This window comes from Jaculus jaculus, chromosome 13 (assembly GCF_020740685.1).
Source record: "Jaculus jaculus isolate mJacJac1 chromosome 13, mJacJac1.mat.Y.cur, whole genome shotgun sequence".
Taxonomy (NCBI): Eukaryota; Metazoa; Chordata; class Mammalia; order Rodentia; family Dipodidae; genus Jaculus; species Jaculus jaculus.
Window position 1 is genome coordinate 25,038,140 of NC_059114.1, and position 18,220 is coordinate 25,056,359.

Below are 18,220 nucleotides of genomic sequence, written 5' to 3' on the forward strand. Positions count from 1 at the left end.
AAGGGAGCCAGGCTCTGTGGGGTCAGGGTCAGTGCTGGCTTACCTCGTTCACACGTGTGTCAATCTTTCAGGCCTGTGATGGAAGTGCCTACCCTCAAACCACTCTCTGAAGACCAGGCCCGTTTCTACTTCCAGGATCTGATCAAAGGCATTGAGTATTGTAAGCAGGGCTTGTGGGAGGACTCTTTGCCCAAGGGCTAGTTAGTGATGCTGTCACTGAGTAGAACATGGAATATGTCTCATTTCCCTACTGGAACATGAGGAGGTGGGCAGGGAAATAGGACTGTGTCAGATGCGGAGGTCACACTCAGCTTCATACAACTGGCCTGGGCTGTGCTTCTTCCTGCCAAGAAAATTGAAGAGTCATAGTAACAGTGAACTTTAATACAGTACTTTCTATGTGAATTAGGTACAATGGGGCTTTTCTTGCATAATCTGTCAGTCTGGGATGGGGATCCTGTTAACTCCTCTGTGTAAAGGACTGGGTGGGGGGCTGGTTCTGATGGGCAGAGAGAGCCTTTCTGTTCCTGTTGGATGTTTTGGCTTGTACCCTTGCCTGTCACATGGGATTCTTGTGACAATTAATTGGGATAAATGTGAAAAAACATAGTTGTGGCCTGCTGCTCATTGAAGGGCATCAGTGCTCTTATTACATTTTCACTTGAGATTCTAGACTGTTGTCTGTTGCCATCCACTGACGTTGGCAGAGACAGCCACGGTTGGCTTGGTGACTAAGATGTGTGTTGGCTATTGGTACATGATACTGTGTGACTTTGACTCAACAAAACTTTCTATACACTATGACTTGACTATAGCAAGGGGTTACAAATTGTTATAGGTGGTTGATGTTTTTATTTATTTATTTATTTATTTATTTGTTTATTTGTGAAGAGAGAGAGAAAGAGAGAATATGTGTACACCAGGGCCTCTTGCCATTGCAAATAAACTCCAGATGCATACACCACACTTTGTGTATCTGGCTTTTCGTGGGTACTGGGAAATTGAACCCTGGCTGGAAGTTTTTGCAACCCAAGTGCCTTTAACTATAGAGCCATCTCCCCAGTCTCGTTAGTGTTTTGAGAATGCGGTAAATGTCCTTGCATACTCTTTCCCCCTTAGCTTGCAGAGCATGGTGGAGGGGGAAGGTTGGGGAAAGCCTTGGGGCTTGGGAGAGGCACCAAGAGCATTCTGAGATCCTGAGGCTTTTTGTGTGTTTGTTTTTGCCCCTTCTCTACTACTGGCATCTAACCCATACCCAGTACACTACCAGAAGATCATCCATCGGGACATCAAACCTTCTAACCTCCTGGTGGGAGAAGATGGTCACATCAAGATCGCTGACTTTGGAGTGAGCAATGAGTTCAAGGGCAGTGATGCCCTCCTGTCTAACACCGTGGGCACACCTGCCTTCATGGCACCAGAATCACTCTCAGAGACCCGCAAGATCTTCTCAGGGAAGGTAGGTTTGGACCCGCCTGAACCACTGACTTCTGTCTGTATCAGGGTTCTTTGGTTGTAAGTAGTACAAATCCAAGGCAAGTGGCTTATTCAGCTAGCCCATGGGTCATGTAGTTGAAGAAAGGGTGTGTTTGACTTTGACCTCAGATATCTAGATACAAGGACTGAAACAGGAATCTTTGCCTCTCTATTTCAGCTCTATTTTCCTTAACTGGTTTCCCCTGCTGGTGGGTAAGACACTAGCATCTCCTATCAGGTGACAAACCTCAATTGCCAGAATTCCTCTGAATAACAACAGCAAACAGTCCTGAGACTGAACTAGCTGTGATTGGCCTAGTGTGGGTCATGTGCCCATCCTTGGCCCTATCAGTTATAGCTGAAGGTGATCTCATTGGCGAGGCCTGTGCCATTCACTCACCAAGGAGGCTAGGAGACAGGGTCAACTCCACTCAACTGTGGATTGAGAAGAGGTGGTTCTCCAAGGATGCTGGATGCTTTATTGCTGTGCAGGCAAAAGCAGCAGATGCCCTTAGCTGCCCTTGGCCCATCACACTAAACTCTCTTTTCTTGCAGGCCTTGGATGTTTGGGCCATGGGTGTGACGCTGTACTGCTTTGTCTTTGGCCAGGTAAGAAGTGGGTGGCTATCTAAATTATGGTCTCCTTGAAGAGACAGTACTTACTCATTTGTAATTTATATTTCCACAGCTCTATGTGAATATAAAAAAGGATGCCCTTCTCAATATACATACTCATGTATGATAGTCTCACCTGCAGAAGTGGTCTGATAAGACAGAAGGATTGGTAGAGACCTTAGAGACTGGCGATAGTTGATGATTTAGAGTAAGGACAGCAAACATGCAACTTGTCCCCATTCTTGAGCTCAGGACAGACATCACTAATCAGCCACTGCACTCTTTCCTTCTTTACCCCATACAGCTTCGATGTTCTTTTTTTGTTGTTGTTGTTTGTTTATTTTTATTTATTTGAGAGCGACAGACAGAGAAAGAGGGAGAGAGACAGAGAGAGAGAATGGGTGTGCCAGGGCTTCCAGCCACTGCAAACAAACTTCAGACGCATTTGCCCCCTTGTGCATCTGGCTAACATGGGTCCTGGGGAATCGAGCCTCGAACTGGGGTCCTTAGACTTCACAGGCAAGCGCTTAACTGCTAAGCCATCTCTCCAGCCCTCGATGTTCTTTTATCAGACTGCATTCCTAGACTCTGATGTCAAGGAATCCATTCAGCATTATTGATTTGGGGAGTGGCATCTTGTCTTTTTTGTTATTGCAGTTCTGCTGTTGTCTCAGTATTGCTGATGTTTACAGACTTCAGTTGCGAAGTTCAGTTTGACTCTGGACAATAAAGACATAAGTCTTCCCTTCATGAACTTGTGCTCCTGTGGAAGACAGCATAAGACTTGTTCTGTGTAGACACAAAGGAAATTGAAGTATTTTTTGCCCAGAATTAAAAAAAAAAATTTTGTTACCGGGTGTGGTGGTGCACGCCTTTAATCCCAGCACTCGGGAGGCAGAGGTAGGAGGATCACCGTGAGTTCAAGGCCACCCTGAGACTCCATAGTGAACTCAAAAAACCAAAAAAAAAAAAAATTTTTTTTTTGTTATTTTTACGTATTTATTTCAGAGCGACAGAGAAAGAGGCAGATAGAAAGAACAGAGCGCCAGGGCCTCCAGCCAGTGCAAATGAACTCCAGATGTGTGTGCCCCCTTGTGCATCTGGCTAGTGTGGATCCTAGGGATTCGAGCCTCGAACTGGGGTCCTTAGGCTTCACAGGCAAGCGCTTAACCTCTAAGCCATCTCTCTAGCCCAACCCAACATTTTTTTTTAAGTTTTATTTATTCGCAAGCAGAGAGAGAGAGAGACAAGAGAGAGATAGAAAATGGGCATGAAAGGGTCTATAGCCACTGCAAACAAACTCCAGACATATGTGCCCCTTGTGCATCTGGCTTATGTGGGTCCTGGGGAATTGAACCTGGGTCCTTTGGCTTTGCAGGCAAATGCCTTAACTGCTAAGCCATATCTCCAGTCCTGAGGCCATTATTCTTGATGGGTTCTATCTCAAGTCACTGCTCTTAAGTTCTTTTCTTAGGACAGGAGCAGACCAAGTGACATCCTACTCCCTTTTCCAGTCCCTCTAGCTCCATGCAGGAGTTTCTTCTTTGCCAGGTATGGTGGCATGTGCCTGGCATCCAAGCACTCAGAAAGCTGAGTTTAAGGCCAGGTTCAGCTACATAGTAAGGGCCTACCTCAAACAAAATAAGATAGTTTTCTCCCACCCCAGCTCTCCAGCATACATAACCCAGTTTCTTTTGGGCCAGGCTCTTGGTTTGATGAGGGCATTGAGTTGATTTGCCACCGTGGAGATGGCACACAAAAAAAGTGTACTTCAGAGTCAATTCATTTGAGGTACAAATCCTTCTAGGGCCTGTTGCCTCTTTGAACTAATGTTTCTCTCTCTAGTAAAATGGGGATAATACTTCCTCATCTACCTGACTTCCATGTGTCTATCTAGCCTGTCCATCCATCCAGTTTATCATTTGTTTCATTTTATTTATTTATTTGAGAGAGAGAGAGAAAGAGGCAGAGAATGACAGACAAAGAGGCAGATAGAGAATGGGCACGTCAGGACCTCCAGTCACTGCAAACTCCTGACTCATGTGTCAACTTATGCCATCTGGCTTACGTAGGTATTGGGGAATTGAACCTAGGTCCTTATGCTTTTCAGGCAAGTTCATTAACTGCTAAGCCATATCTGCAGACCCATCCAATTTATCTTTGAGCTAGTGATTAAACCCATACATATGTTAAAAAGAAACTGCACCGGTGAGCTATGCCCCTAGCCCAGTACTTATGTCTACTGATCAGTCCAGCCAGCCAGCCACTTATCCCTGAGCTGGAGATCAAACTCAGGGCCTTGTGCATGCTGAGCAGAAGCTGTACCACTGAGCTGTGTCTCTAGCCCAGTACTCATGTCTAATGGCTTCTGGGAGGATGGACAGAACTAATTTGAATATTCATTAGTTCAGCAGATCTTTGCTAGCCCTTACTTTGTGCCAGGAACATTCTTTGACACTGGGGAAGTCCAAGCCAGCCAGGAAGACCTGCTGCGATCCTGGAAGTAGCATTGCAATGGGAGTCAACAAATGATGATGTCAGGGATAAGCACTGTGCTGGGGATAGGGATGGGCTGGGACTGAGAGGGGAAGCCTCTCAGAGGTGAGCCTCGATTAGTCATGGTGGGAGGGATCAGTGCAGATGAGGGGGACAAGATGATTTCAGGTAGAGGGTGCTGTGGACTGGGTGTTGGTTACAGATAACCTATGCGTCCTGAGCTGCCCGCGCACTCGTGATCACTGCTGCTGCCCCTTGGCCTGTGGAAGTGTAGCGTTCTCAGTGTGTTTACTTGGCAGGGGGAGAAACGCATTTGCTGGGGTTTTTTGTTTGTTTGTTTGTTTTGTTTTTTACTTAGCAAGAATTTTATTTTTTCTTTTATTTTAAATTTTTATTAGCATTTTCCATGATTATAAAAAAAAAATCCCATGGAAATTCCCTTCCTCCCCCCAATACTTTCCCCTTTGTGGTGGTTTTTTTTTTTGTTTGTTTGTTTGTTTTGAGGTAGGGTCTTACTCTAGCCCAGGCTGACCTGGAAATCTCTCTGTAGTACCAGGCTGGCCTTGAATTCCTGGCCATCCTCCTACCTATGCCTCTTGAGTTCTGGGACTAAAGGTATGTTTAAAAAAATATTTTTTTGTTTTCTGTTTTTTTGAGGTAGGGTTTCACTCTAGCTCAGGCTGGCCTGGAATTCACTATGTCTCAGGTTGGCCTCCAACTCACTGTAATCCTCCTAACTCTGCCTCCCAAGTACTGGGATTAAAGGTATATGCCATCATGCCTGGCTCAGATATTTATTTGAGAGAGAATGATAAAGGCAGAGAGAGAGGGAGGGAGGGAGGGAGTGCCAGGGCCTTCACCCAGTACAAGTGAACTCAAGATCATGCTCCACATACTGCATCTGGCTTATGGGTACTGTGGAATCCAACCTCAGTCCTTTGGCTTTCAGGCAAGCACCTTAACACTAAGCCATTTTCCAGTCCCAACACACTGGGTTTAAAAAAAATTTTTTTTTTAATTATTTGCAAACAGAAAATGAGAATGAATATAGATAGGTATGCTAGGGTCTCTAGCTGCTGCAAATGAAGTCTAGATGCATGTGCCCCTTTGTGCATCTGGCTTTATGTGGGTACTGGGGAGTTGAACCAAGCTTGTTAGGCTTTGCAAGCAAGTACCTTAACTGGTCAGTCATCTCTTCAGTGTTTGCTTTTGTACAAGTAGGGCACTGAAGTTGTATCACACAGGGAGGCAATGATGTGATGGATGAGGACTCCAGACCTAGAATATTCCTGTTCCTTCTAGATCTATGGGGATGAAAGCTACTTCCTCTTTTGTAATTCATGAAGAATGTTAAAAGGGCAACCAGTGACCACCACACTGTGTCTGGCCTCTCTTCACAGTGCCCATTCATGGATGAACGGATCATGTGCTTGCACAGTAAGATCAAGAGTCAGGCCTTAGAATTTCCAGACCAGTGAGTATTGTCTGCCTGTCCTTGGTCATCACCCTGTGAGCTATTGGCAGTACTGTTTCTGAGTTTTCTCTGTCCTACCCCTGACATGCTCTCCCTCTAGGCCTGACATAGCTGAGGACTTGAAAGACCTTATCACCCGAATGTTGGACAAGAACCCAGAGTCGAGGATTGTGGTGCCAGAAATCAAGGTACTGAGGGTGAGGGGAACTGCTGGCCCCAGAGGCCAATATTTAAGGCCTGTGTCCTGTGCTTGGAATTGTTTGGCTCCACTTCTGTTCACAGCGCCATGCCCTCCTTGGCACTGCTGCCCTCCCATGTCTTGGGGCTCTGGGCTGCTGGAGGCTGACAAGGGGTGGGGAGGATGGTTCATGGAATGTCCAGTGTGATCATGGGAGTGGGATCTGTGACCAACCAGCTGGGTCGCCTGCGCTTGCTCTCATTGGCTTGTGCTGATGGTGTCCATCCTTCAGTGAGTGACCTGGGGCTTCTGAGTGCTTCATGCCACACTGCTCAGGTCCTTTCTGTGACCCTGTCAGAGTTGTGGCCAGCCCCTTTGAGAATTTGTAGTGATAGTGGGAGCAATTTGACCACTCCAGCTACTGAATTCCACTCTGTTGCAGGAAGCACTTTCAAGAGAAACTTGTCCACTCTCACTCTCTGCTGATGGAACATACACACATAAGGCCCTTTATTTTATTTTATTTTAGTTTAGTTTAGTTTAGTTTAGTTTTTGGTTTTTCAAGGTAGGGTTTCACACTAGTCTAGGCTGACCTGGAATTCACTATGTAATCTCAGGGTATCCTCGAACTCATGGTGATTCTCCTACCTCTGGCTTCCTAGTGCTGGGATTAAAGGTGTGCGCCACCCCACCCGGCCACATATGGACCTTTAAATAATCTCTCTCTCTCTTTTGTTTTTGTTTGTTTGTTTGTTTTTTTGAGGTAGGATCTCATTCTAGCCCAGGCTGGCCTTGAACTCATGCGATCCTCCTACATCTGTTTCCTGAGTGCTGGGATTAAAGGCCTGTGCCACTACAACCAGATTTACATAATCTTGAGATGGGGCTGGGGATGTGGCTTTGTTGCACAGAGCTGGCCTAGCACGCACGAAGTACCAGGTTTGATTCCTAACACTGCACAAAACGGGTGTGGTGGTGCATGCCTGTTATCTCAGCACTTAGAAGATGGAAGCAAGAGGATTAAGAGTTCAAGGCCCATCTCGGCTACACAGACCTTGTGTAAAAAAGGGGGAGGGAGTAAATCTCGAGCTGTTTTTCAGGGCTTTCTAGGCACCTGGCTAACTAGCACTGGAGGGTAACTTAATAGGGGGCAGCCCAGAGGTCACAGATGAGTACTTGGACCCTAGGGTAGGAGTGGGGGACAAACATTGGCCTGGGTTCTCTCCTGAGTGTGTCGTTTCAGCTGGTACTACTGTGCCTCCCTGAGCCAGTTTTCCTTTCTGTGAGATAGAAGAATGCTGCCTGCCCTGAAGGGAGTCTTTGGTGTTAGGGAGAGTTGCTAGGGATCGATGGGAGCTTCTCGGCCAGCTGGACAAGTCTGGTGCCGAGTTCACTTTTGCCACAACCTGGGGCCAGATGGAGAGTTGGGTCTGCACACATCTCAGCCCTGTGGTGCCTCACAATCTCTGTCTCAGCTTTTTCTCATTTCTTCCATCTCACTCACTCATCTACCCTCTGCCTGGCTCACTAGCTCTCCTGCATGCCAGACTACAGTCCCTGGCCTCTCCTTCCTGCATGCCCTCTTTGGCTCCACTCACTGGCAGGGCCTGAGGGAGCCAGCTGCGAAGGCCCCTCACCCCTCCTGTCATTCGTTGAAGCTGCACCCCTGGGTAACGAGGCACGGGGCCGAGCCATTGCCATCGGAGGATGAGAACTGCACGCTGGTCGAGGTGACCGAAGAGGAGGTCGAGAACTCGGTCAAACACATTCCCAGCCTGGCGACCGTGGTAAGGCGGGAAGGTCCACTAAAGAGAGCCTGAGTGAGCCCAACAAGAACAGGGCTGGACACAGGCAGATGCTGAGAAACAAGCAGATGTGGGGCCTGAACATCAGAGCCAGCCAGGGCTGCCCCTAAACCCCAACTACTTACTGGGGCAGGGAGCCCCTGGGCCTCCCATTTTCCTTAGAGATGACTGGCCCCCATGCAGGGGTCATGCTGTCCCTTCTAGGATTCCTGCTTTCAGAGCACATCAAGGGAGATGGGCCAGGAGAATGAGGACAGCCAGGGAAGAAGCAGTGATGAGCCTGGAACTGAGGTGTCTTAATGAAATTCCCATGCCTCGTCTGCCATGTGGGTGGTTCTCAGGGCCAGTGGCTCCCACCTCAGAAAGTTCTTCTGGGCTCGTGAAGCATGGAGTTTTGTGGCATAGAACTTAGATCCTGGCTCAGAGGAAGGAAGCTGTATGTGAAGACTTCGGGCCTGATCTCAGGGGTGGGGATCGCCCCACTGCCTGCTCTCAGCCTTAGATGAGGTCTAGTGTCAGGAGTTCCAGAGGTCCAGGCTCCAAGGAGCCCAAGGCCATTTTAGCCACTTAGAAGCCTAGGTTTTATGTGGCCAGTACTGGCCAGGCAGTCAGGTAGGCCAGCAGGCATTGGACTATCCGCACAGCCAGCACCCAGCCCCTTCAGGAGCCTGAGAACTGGCTCCTGCTCTTCCAGCTTTGCACTGCTCCTCCTGCTTACCCCACACTGCCTCTCTCCCTCAAAGCCTGAGCCCCTTGGCTGGGTACTCATCCATGTCTCCTCTCCCCCGCTTGGGGCTCTGCATGACCTTCACTCTTCCAGACTCACCCACACCCACTCACTTTTCCTACTCCACCCACCCACTCCGTACTGTGGTGGGGGAGACAGCTGGGGTCTGACTGTACCCACCGTGGTGGCTCTGGGCCTGCCCCAGTCTGTCCCTCTGCTCATTATTAGGAGAAAGTGCCTGGCCCTGAAGGTCTGGAGGAGTCATCTATCACTCAGGAAATGGGTCTTGAGCCATTTCAGAGCAGTTTCTCAGGCAAGGGGGCAGAGAGGTCTGGCTGGTCCGGCCACCCTGGGAGGCGGATGGTGGTCACACAGGTAAATGTGTGCAAATACAGTGGAGAGGCTGTAAGGCATGTCCCCAGTGGAGGAATGTGTGGCCCTGTGATGGATCAGTGGTGGCTTCCTGGAACAAGGGGATGAACATGGAGACAATGACAGGGTGCTAACCAGCTGAGGGGGTTGGTGAGGAGCAGATAGCCCAGAAAGAGGGAACCACATAACAGGGTTCAGCTTCTAGAAAGCCTGCACTGCTGGAGCAGAACAAGGTGGAGGTTTAAATCTCACCCCTAAGAGCATGGACAGCTCCTGCAGGGACGGGCAAACAGGTACTAGAAAGTGTTCCATGTAGGGAATTAGGACAGATACTCAGTGCCCATTGTGTGCCTAGCTCAAGATGACAGAGATAAGCAAGGTCTGATGCCAACCCTCAGGGGATGCTGGTGAGAAAGATAGACCAAAACAAAAGTGTGACTTTCCCATGGGATCAGAGCCAGCAGGAGGTGCCTGGAGGGGACACTTACAGATACAGATGAGGCAAGGCAATTACCCCAGGGAGCAACACCTACCAAGGCGTGGAGGAAAGGGTCAAGTGTGTTCCAAGGCCTGCTGAGCACGTGCCATGCAGGAGAGTGGACAACAACCACAGAGCCTGATGGCGTATAGCCTTCATTCTAGGTGACTGGCCTTTCCCCAAGGTAGGGTCTTGCTGTAGCCCGGGCTGACCTGGAATTTACTGTGTAGTCTCAGGGTGGCCTCAAACTCCTGCCCCGACCTCCCCAGTGCTAGGATTAAAGGCGTGCACCACCATGCCCAGTGATCTTCGTTTCTTATTGAAGTCACAGTTGTGTTTAATCATTTCAGAGTGCTTGTTGTCACCTCCCTATGTCTGAATCATTTTCACCCTATAAGAAACCCTGCCTCATCCCAGAAGACTGTGGACTTGCTTTCTTTTTTGGAAAAAAAAAATATTTTTATTCATTTATTTGAGAGAGAAAGAGAGGTACAGAGAGAGAGAATGGGTGTGTCGGGGCCTCCTGCCACTGCAAATGAACTCCAGATGCATGTGCCACCTTGTGCATATCTGGCTTGTGTGGGTACTGGGGAATTGAACCTGGGTCCTTTGCAGGCAAGTGCCTTAACCACTAAGCAATCTCTCCACCCAAGGACCTGTTTCTGTCTCTGGGTTCACTGTATTGAATACTTTGCATCAGTGACTATATGCTATGTGGCCTTTGTATCAGCTCTCCAACCCTTTTTATGGCCAAATAACATTCCACTATACAGATAAACCACACTTAAAAAAAAAGACATTTGGGTATTTTTCCCTTTTGTAAATGAAAGCGTTTTTACAAATTTTTCTCTTCTCTGCTCTTCTGTTTTCTTTTGAAGGGTTGCTGACCTCAAACTCACTGTATAGCCAAGAATGACCTTGAATTTGTGATCTGTTGCCTTCACGTCCAAGTGCTGAGATTACAGGGATGAGCCACAATACCTGGCTTCCTTTTCTTCTTAGCAACAAACCCTTGAAAATAATTAGAAGCTCAGTCTATACATGAAATCACTTGAAGAGGCACTGTGCTGTGAGGGAAGGAGGGGTGAGGGTCCAAGCCGGACTCCTCAGTGACCCTAGCTCCTTTGACAAGTCACATCACAGAATGTAGTGCTGCAAAGCCTCTCCAAGGGGGATTAATTTGCTCCCTTGCTCCAGAACTTTCCAGGGTTCCATGGTCAGCAGCAGCAGAGCTCCAAACTTCTATGGGAGAAGAATTCCAAGTTCAGGAGTGAGGGAATCAGAATGGGTTTGAGAAGGATAAAGGACAGACTGGGAGAGGTCAGAAGGTAGACCACTGAGCCACAGCTGTGCCCTGTGCTGCCTTCCACAGGCAGCCTGGCTCCCCAGCCAAGCTGCCTCCCAGCCTGGTGTAGGGTGAGTGAGGCACAGGGCAAACTAGGCCCAGGCCCTGGGCATTCGTGGAACCTCATGTCACGTTAATGTGTGAACCAGCTATGCTTGGTGCCCTGGGATGTTTCCCAGCTTCAGTGACAATGGTATCCCTCTCCCAGCTCACCTCACCATGAGAAACCAACCCTTGCTCACTGCTGGAGAAATATTAGAATGGCTCAGCCTCTGTGGCAAAGTCTGACATGTCCTCAAAATATTTAACATTGAGTTATCGTAAGATTCAGAGCTGCCATTCTTAGTATACACTGAACAGAAATGAAAGCATTCTGTGTAGAAGATGTGCTTACACAAAGGTAGGAGCATAAGCCCAACATGGTAGTACCTGTCTGCAATCCCAGCGCACGAGAGTCAGAGGTAGGAGGATCACTGTGAGTTGGAGGCCACCCTGAGACTCTGTAGTGAATTCCAGGTTTGCCTGGGCTAGACTGAGACCCTACCTTGAAAAACAAACAAACAAAAAGGTAGGAGCATAGATGTTCATAGAATCACTATTCACATCAGCCAAAAAGTAGAAACAACCCAAATGTTTGCCAGACAGTGAATAGATGAGCACAAAGGTAGTCCAGCCACACACAGGGATATTATTAGGCCATAAAAGAGATGAAACACTGGTGCTTGCTGTGACATGGATGAACTTCAAAATGATGCTAAGGGCTGGGATATAGCTCAGTTGGTAGAGTGCTTTCTCAGTGTTCATGAAGCCCTGTGTTCAATCCCCAGCACCACATAAACCACAAATGGTGGCAAGAGGTTCAGAAGTTCAAGGGTATTCTTGACTACATGGGAAGTTCAAGGCCAGCCTGGGCCACATGAGCTCCTGTCTCAAAAAATTACCTATCTATCTTCAGAGAGAGATGGCTAAGCAGTTAAGGTGCTTGCCTGCAAAGCCCAAGGACCCAAGGTTCAATTCCCCAGAACTCACATAAGCTAGATGCATGTGGTGGCACACACATGTGGTGTCTGTTTGCAGTGGCTAGAGGCTTTGGCAATACATTCTTTCTCATAACTAAATAAAATAAATAGGGCTGGAGAGATAGCTTAACAGTTAGGCACTTGCCTGCAAAGCCCAAGAATCCAGGTTCTATTCCCCAGAACCCATGTAAGTCAGATGCACAAGGTGGAATATGCATCTAGAGTTTGTTTGCAGTGGCTAGAGGCCCTGGCATACCCATTGTCTCTGTCTCTCATAAGTAAGAATAAAATATTTTTTAAAATAAACAAAATTTTGCTAAGTGAGAGAGGTAAGACATAAAAGGCCATGGACAGTACGATTCTATTTGTAGGAAGTAACCAGCATTGGTAAACGTGCAGACAGAAAGAGTAGTAGTTGCCAAAAGCTGTGGGGGAGAGATGGGAAGTTTCTTTGTCAGATCACATAAATCTGAATTTGAATCATGGTGAAGTAAATATGCCAAAATCTACTGAATTGTATTCAGTTATTCTCCATATCTGTGACTTCTGTATCTGTGAACTCAGCCAACCTCAAGGTCAGGAATACAGGGACAAAAGAAAATTTTATCTTCACTGAATATGAAGACTCTTTTCTCTGGTTCTCATTCCCTAAACAATGCCATGGAATGACCACATAGCACTTAGATTGTGTTAGTTGTTATACATCATCTAGAGAGGGTTTCAGGTATTCAAGAGAATGTGCACAGGTTATATGCAAATACTGAACCATTCCACAGATTTTAGCAGGCTCATGGGGTTCTGGATGTCCCCTGAATACCAAGGGGCAACTGTACTTTAGAGTGGTCAATCTGTCTTTTTTTTTTTTTTTTTTTCTCTGAGGTAGGTTCTCACTCTAGCTCAGGCTGACCTGGACTTCACTATGGAGTCTCAGGGTGGCCTCCAACTCACAGTGATCCTCCCACCTCTAACTCCCAAATGCTGGGTTTAAAGGTGTGCACCACCACGCCTGGCTCACCAATCTATCATTTTTAAATGTTATCTTAGTTTTGTAAAAGAAGCCTCACCCCCAGAATTAAACCACATGTGTAAAAGTTTGTTTCTCATTGGGGTGGGATGGGGTCACCTTCAAGATGAGAAAGATGAATGGGCCAGGAAGGCCCACCTAGTAATGGCCCAGGGGACACAGGTGGTACCAGGTATGGCCGAAGGCTATGCAGCCACATTTCCTGGAACATAGGCCTATGGGGCTTGGTGGGCTGAGACAGAATCAGCCCCACATCCTGGAACTTAACTTGGTGGCTGGGGAACGAATGGCACTGGCTAGATATCCTGGGTAGGAAGGCTGCTGCCCTTTGAGAGCGGTGAGCCCTGGAACCTGGAAGGGATAGGGAACAGGAAGGAACTTCCCTTGTGGCAGAGCTGTCACTGGGTGCTCTCCCTTCTTAGATCCTGGTGAAGACCATGATTCGCAAGCGCTCCTTTGGGAACCCCTTTGAGTGCAGCCGGCGGGAGGAGCGCTCCTTGTCAGCACCTGGAAATCTGCTCATGTGAGTGTCTCCCACCTTTCTCTCAGATTGGGGGATAGACTTGGAGACCTTTCCAGCATACTGGGGACCTCAGCAGCCATTGGCTTTGCTCTCACTACATCCTGGGCTCTGCCAGCATCCGTGAGATGCCAGTTGTCTTCACTGAAGTGTCACCTTCCTTAGGGAATTCATGCTTCCACTGGGGGTGTCTGGGCCATAGCACTCTGTAGCCCCACAAGCACTGGTGTTTTAGGGGGACTGTTAGGCCCTGTGATGGGTGAGTCACGAGATCTTGCTTGGGGAGTTTCCATGTTAATACAGAGACAGGTCCACCCGCTTGCTGAAAAAGATGGCCCTCGTCCTGGCTCTGTAGCCGGTGCTGGGGTCTGCTGCTCTGGGTGGGTGGTGGGCATTCCAAGGGTCCCTTCTTACTTCCCTTTTCCCTCCCTCTGGCAATTCCAGCAAAAAAACAACCAGAGAGTGGGAGCCCCTGTCTGAGCCAAAGGTAACTCCTGCCTGCCTGCCTGTGCCTTCGCCTCCCCTCTGCAGGGGCCTGGGGGCGGGGCAGCTGCAGAGCACGGGGGTGTCTCCTCCTGGCAGTTACACCTTCTAGCTCAGGCTTCTGTGTCTCCTTCACTGAGGGCTTCCAGGGTTAAATTGAGGGGCTTGGGCCCGACGGTGGGTGTGCATGTGGGCTATACTGCAGTGCATGGCGCTCCACTGGGAATGCCTGTGAACTCACCAAGGCCTTCAGGCCCAGCTGAGCACCCGCGTACTTCATGCACGTAAATGGCATTAAAACTGTGTTGCTGCACCGGGATGCTCACTGATGTGTGCATGGTCAGAGTGCAGAGCAGGCCTGCTATGCTCCATGGCTCTACAGTAGGGCTCCTCAGCACCTACTCCTCTCTGGTGGGTTAAGATCTAGAAAATAAGTCTTCTGCTGGTTAGCCCATGAAGGATCTGAACTTTTCCCCTCCTGCTCAGCCGTCTTTCCATACGTGCAGGCCAGTGTTACCTCCCAGGACAGATGAGTACTTCTGTCTTTGCAAAACTGAGTGGACCTGGTTGGCAACTCTGCTGCCATTTTTGCCCCTTCTGCCTGCAGCAGGGTTGAGATGCCAGTATCCTCACTGTCACTGAACATGGGCACTCCCAAAGCAGTTATTTCCCAGCACTTGGGAGGTCAAGGTAGGAGACTGCTATGAGTTTGAGGCCATCCTGAGACTACATAGTGAATTCCAGGTCAGCCTGAGCTACAGTGAGACCCTAGCTCAAAATACCCTCCACCACAAAAAAATAGCAGCTTTATTAAGGGTTGAGGCTGTAGCTTCTTGGTAAGAGAGCTGGTCTACCGTGCACAAGGCCCTAGGTTTCATTCCTAGCAGTGCAAAACAAAAGCATTGACTTTATTGTACTGATAATTTATGTACCATAGCCCACCCATTTGAAGTATATGGTATAGTCATAGTTGGCAGTTACCACAGTGGAAGCCCAAAACCAGACCTTGCCCTTCTGAGCTATTTCCACCCAAATTTCCTATTTCCCACCATTAACTAACCTTCCATACTTTCATATCTTCTACTAAAAAAAAATTTTTTTTTACCTATTTTGGACATTTGCTTTTTTTTTGGGAGGGGGGACAAGCCCAACAAACTGACCTTTTTTTTTTTTAATGTGAGAGAGAGAATTGGTGCACCAGGGTCTCCATCCATTGCAGTCGAACTCCAGACATGTGCAACCCTTGTGTGGCCTTTTGCACTGCATCACTTTGTGTGTCTGGCTTACGTGGAACCTGGAGAGTTGAACATGAATCCTTAGGCTTCGCAGGCAAATGCCTTAACTGCTAGGCCATGTCTCCAGCCTGACATTTGTGTGCTTTCTCCCTCTGTGTCTGTCTGTCTGTCTGTCTGTCTCTCTATACATACACACACACACACACACACACACACATAATATTTTTACTTACTTATTTAAGAGGAGGGGGAGGGAGAATATGTTGCCAGGGCCTCCTGCCATGCTAAATGAACTCTAGATGCTACTTTGTGCATCTGCCTTTACATGGGTACTGGGTAATTGAACTCAGACCATCAGGCTTTACAAACAAGCACTTTTAACCACTAAGCAATCTTTCTAGTCTGACATTTCCTTTAAATAGTCATACATATGTGGCTTTTGTGTCTGGTTTCTTTCCCTCAGTGTCACATGTCATGGTGCAGCATGTCAGCATTTCATTCATTTTTATGAGTGAATAATATTCAGATGGGCCACACTTTGTCTATCCACTCATCCATCAGTGGACATTGTCTTTGTGTTGTGGCTGTCACAAAGGAACGGTGCTGCGTGAACATGAGTGTACAACTGGAAACTGTTCCACTTTGTTAGCAGTTGGCTTGAGAGCAAACCTATTGGCTGCCTATACCTTGGGAGCCAGGGCTTATGTAGTGATCTAGGAGAATACTTGTTTGTTTGGGAATTGTTTGTGCTTTTGAGAGAAGCCAGCTGTCCAGAGTAGAGCCAGGGAGTTGCATGAGCACTCACAATAACATGTGCTTTTAAGCAGCCCTGGTCTTCACCTCGCTCCCAGATGGCTCTGCTCTAGGCTTGAGTGGAAGCCTTTCCTCAGCTCTTTTGTTCTACTCTCCATAAGGTCAGCCATTATGTTTCCTACCTGTGAACAAGGCTGCCCTCCCTCTTCCCCTCCCCTCCCCTTTCAGTGCTGAGGACCGAACCGAGGGTCTTACACTTTTGAGGCAAGTGCTCTTCCACTGAGCTAAATCCCCAACCCTCTTTGTTTCTTTTTTATTTTCAGTGTAATCAGAATTGCAAGATACCAACAGAATGAGCTTGGCTCACAGGGCTTCAATATCCCTTTAGCCCCTCATTGGTTGTCCCAGCAACATTTGGGGCTCCCTGCCTGCAGCCCATGGGAGCGCCTAGAATTTATCGGGTCATGAGAGACCCTGGACTGAAGCCTGCCTGCTCTTTGCAGCCAGACTCAGTCTGGATCAGCTGGCAGCTTCGAGGGTAGAACCTGAGGACCTGATTTCATATCTAGGAGCAGCTTTTACTTGCCCAGGAGCTTTCATCTCCTGTTCTGTGTCAGGAACATTAAAAGCCAGATAATGATTTTCACTTGATCTTAACCACAAGCCAATAGATAATGTGATTTTCAAAGAGACATTTCTTCCTAGGTCTGTGCAGACATCATGATATCCCCTGCTTGGGGACAGGGCTTACAAATCGTTGTTGGGAATGATGGACAATAGCCCTGAGTGGGGAATCTGGTAGCTTTCCTTATAAGCTTTAGAGGCCAGGGGCTGGACCCCCTCCTTAGAGATTGACCCTCCCTTCTAATGAAACTTCATTTATTGCTGTCACAGAAGGCAGCTTTAGTGGGTATGGTGAGCTCTTCAGTGACACAAGGACTTTACTGAGAAGGGAGGGCCTTGCCTTCTTTCCAAGGTCTGCCCTTGAGCTGGGTGATTGCTGGTAACCTTGCCTGAAGGCCTGCATATTCCAGCCCAGCACGCAGGCCCTGCCACTGCCCTAGGAGCGTAATTGGGAGTGACAGGACAAGCATCACAGCTTCTGTTCCATAGGAATTTCTAGCTTAGAGGAACAGGAGAGCCCAGGGCCCTCAGATTCTCAGAAAACATGCCCCACTGTGGGACCTGCCTTCTACAACTGTGACCCATGCAATGATTTGGGGTGTTACATAGTTTAGCATCTGTTCTGTAGCTCCTTGTTATTTTTGGCACATCTTGCTCCCAGTTTCCACAGGCAGAAGAATTGAAGGGAACAAGAGTAAAGGGAGAGCAGGTAACGGTTATCACATCCCAGGTGGTGAGAGATGACACACTTGGGCAGATGGTGTGCAAAGGGGGGGTACAGGTCAGGGCTCTGCCATCATTTTTCTGAACCTTAATGCTGGTTTTCTGTTCGGTGCTCAGGAAGCAAGGCAGCGAAGACAGCCTCCGAGGCCCCGAGCCAGCCCCCGTGGGGGAGGAGGAAGTACTCTTGTGAAAGGTGGTCCCCATGTGGAAAGTTGGGGAGCTCCAGCCCCCAGCTGCCCTGCACCCATGCCTCCACTGCAGCCCGAGGAGGCAATGGAGCCGGAGTAGCTGCCTGGACCACTCGACCTCACATGCCTGGCTGTGTGGCGCCACACAGGGCTGCTGCACCCTGCGTTTCCATAGTAGCATGTCCTACGGAAACTGAGCACATGTGTAGAGCCTTGACTGTCATCTCTGGTTATTTGTTTGTTTGTTTTTTTTTCTTTGTTGTTTTAAGGGGACACACACACACACACACACACACAAACCGACTCCATGACGTCCACTTTGGCCGCTGGCTGGCCAGACCAGCGGGTGTTAAGGAGTTGCAGACCTGAACCCTTGTGCATTTTGGGACAATTGCTTTGTAAAATGTTTTTATGCCAAAAATCCTTCATTGTGAATTCAGAACCATGTCAGATGTACCAAGTGAATGTGTGTGTGGTTTGAACTGCATGGAGAAGTGAGCAGGGAAACCCCCAGGGGCTGGGGCCACAGAGTATGTGGCTACATTTGAGAGGGAGTGAAAGGTTGGGTGTGACCTGTGTACACGCCAAGCCACGGCACCTTCCCAACTGCGGAAGAACAGGGCTAGCCCTCAGTAGCTGCAGGGAGCTTTGATGCAACTTATTTGTAAGAAGGACTTTTTACTTT

General features: G+C 48.3%; 1 protein-coding gene across 4 annotated transcripts in view; it reads left to right on the forward strand.

Annotated features, from left to right (window-relative positions):
• The window catches only part of Camkk2 (calcium/calmodulin dependent protein kinase kinase 2), a 63,014-nt gene extending 45,032 nt beyond the window's left edge, over positions 1 to 17,982 (forward strand). The window contains exons 9-17 of one of the 4 annotated variants that reach the window (XM_004670991.2): positions 72 to 160; positions 1,260 to 1,459; positions 2,032 to 2,085; positions 5,988 to 6,061; positions 6,162 to 6,249; positions 7,898 to 8,026; positions 13,432 to 13,532; positions 13,974 to 14,016; positions 17,465 to 17,982. In XM_004670991.2, the coding sequence (XP_004671048.2) occupies positions 72 to 160; positions 1,260 to 1,459; positions 2,032 to 2,085; positions 5,988 to 6,061; positions 6,162 to 6,249; positions 7,898 to 8,026; positions 13,432 to 13,532; positions 13,974 to 14,016; positions 17,465 to 17,635 (949 nt within the window). In that variant the 3' untranslated portion in view covers positions 17,636 to 17,982. The remainder of the gene's footprint in view (positions 1 to 71; positions 161 to 1,259; positions 1,460 to 2,031; positions 2,086 to 5,987; positions 6,062 to 6,161; positions 6,250 to 7,897; positions 8,027 to 13,431; positions 13,533 to 13,973; positions 14,017 to 17,464) is intronic. The other 3 variants (XM_004670993.2, XM_045132389.1, XM_045132390.1) reach the window with 3 other exon arrangements.
• The last annotated feature ends 238 nt before the right edge of the window (positions 17,983 to 18,220 follow it).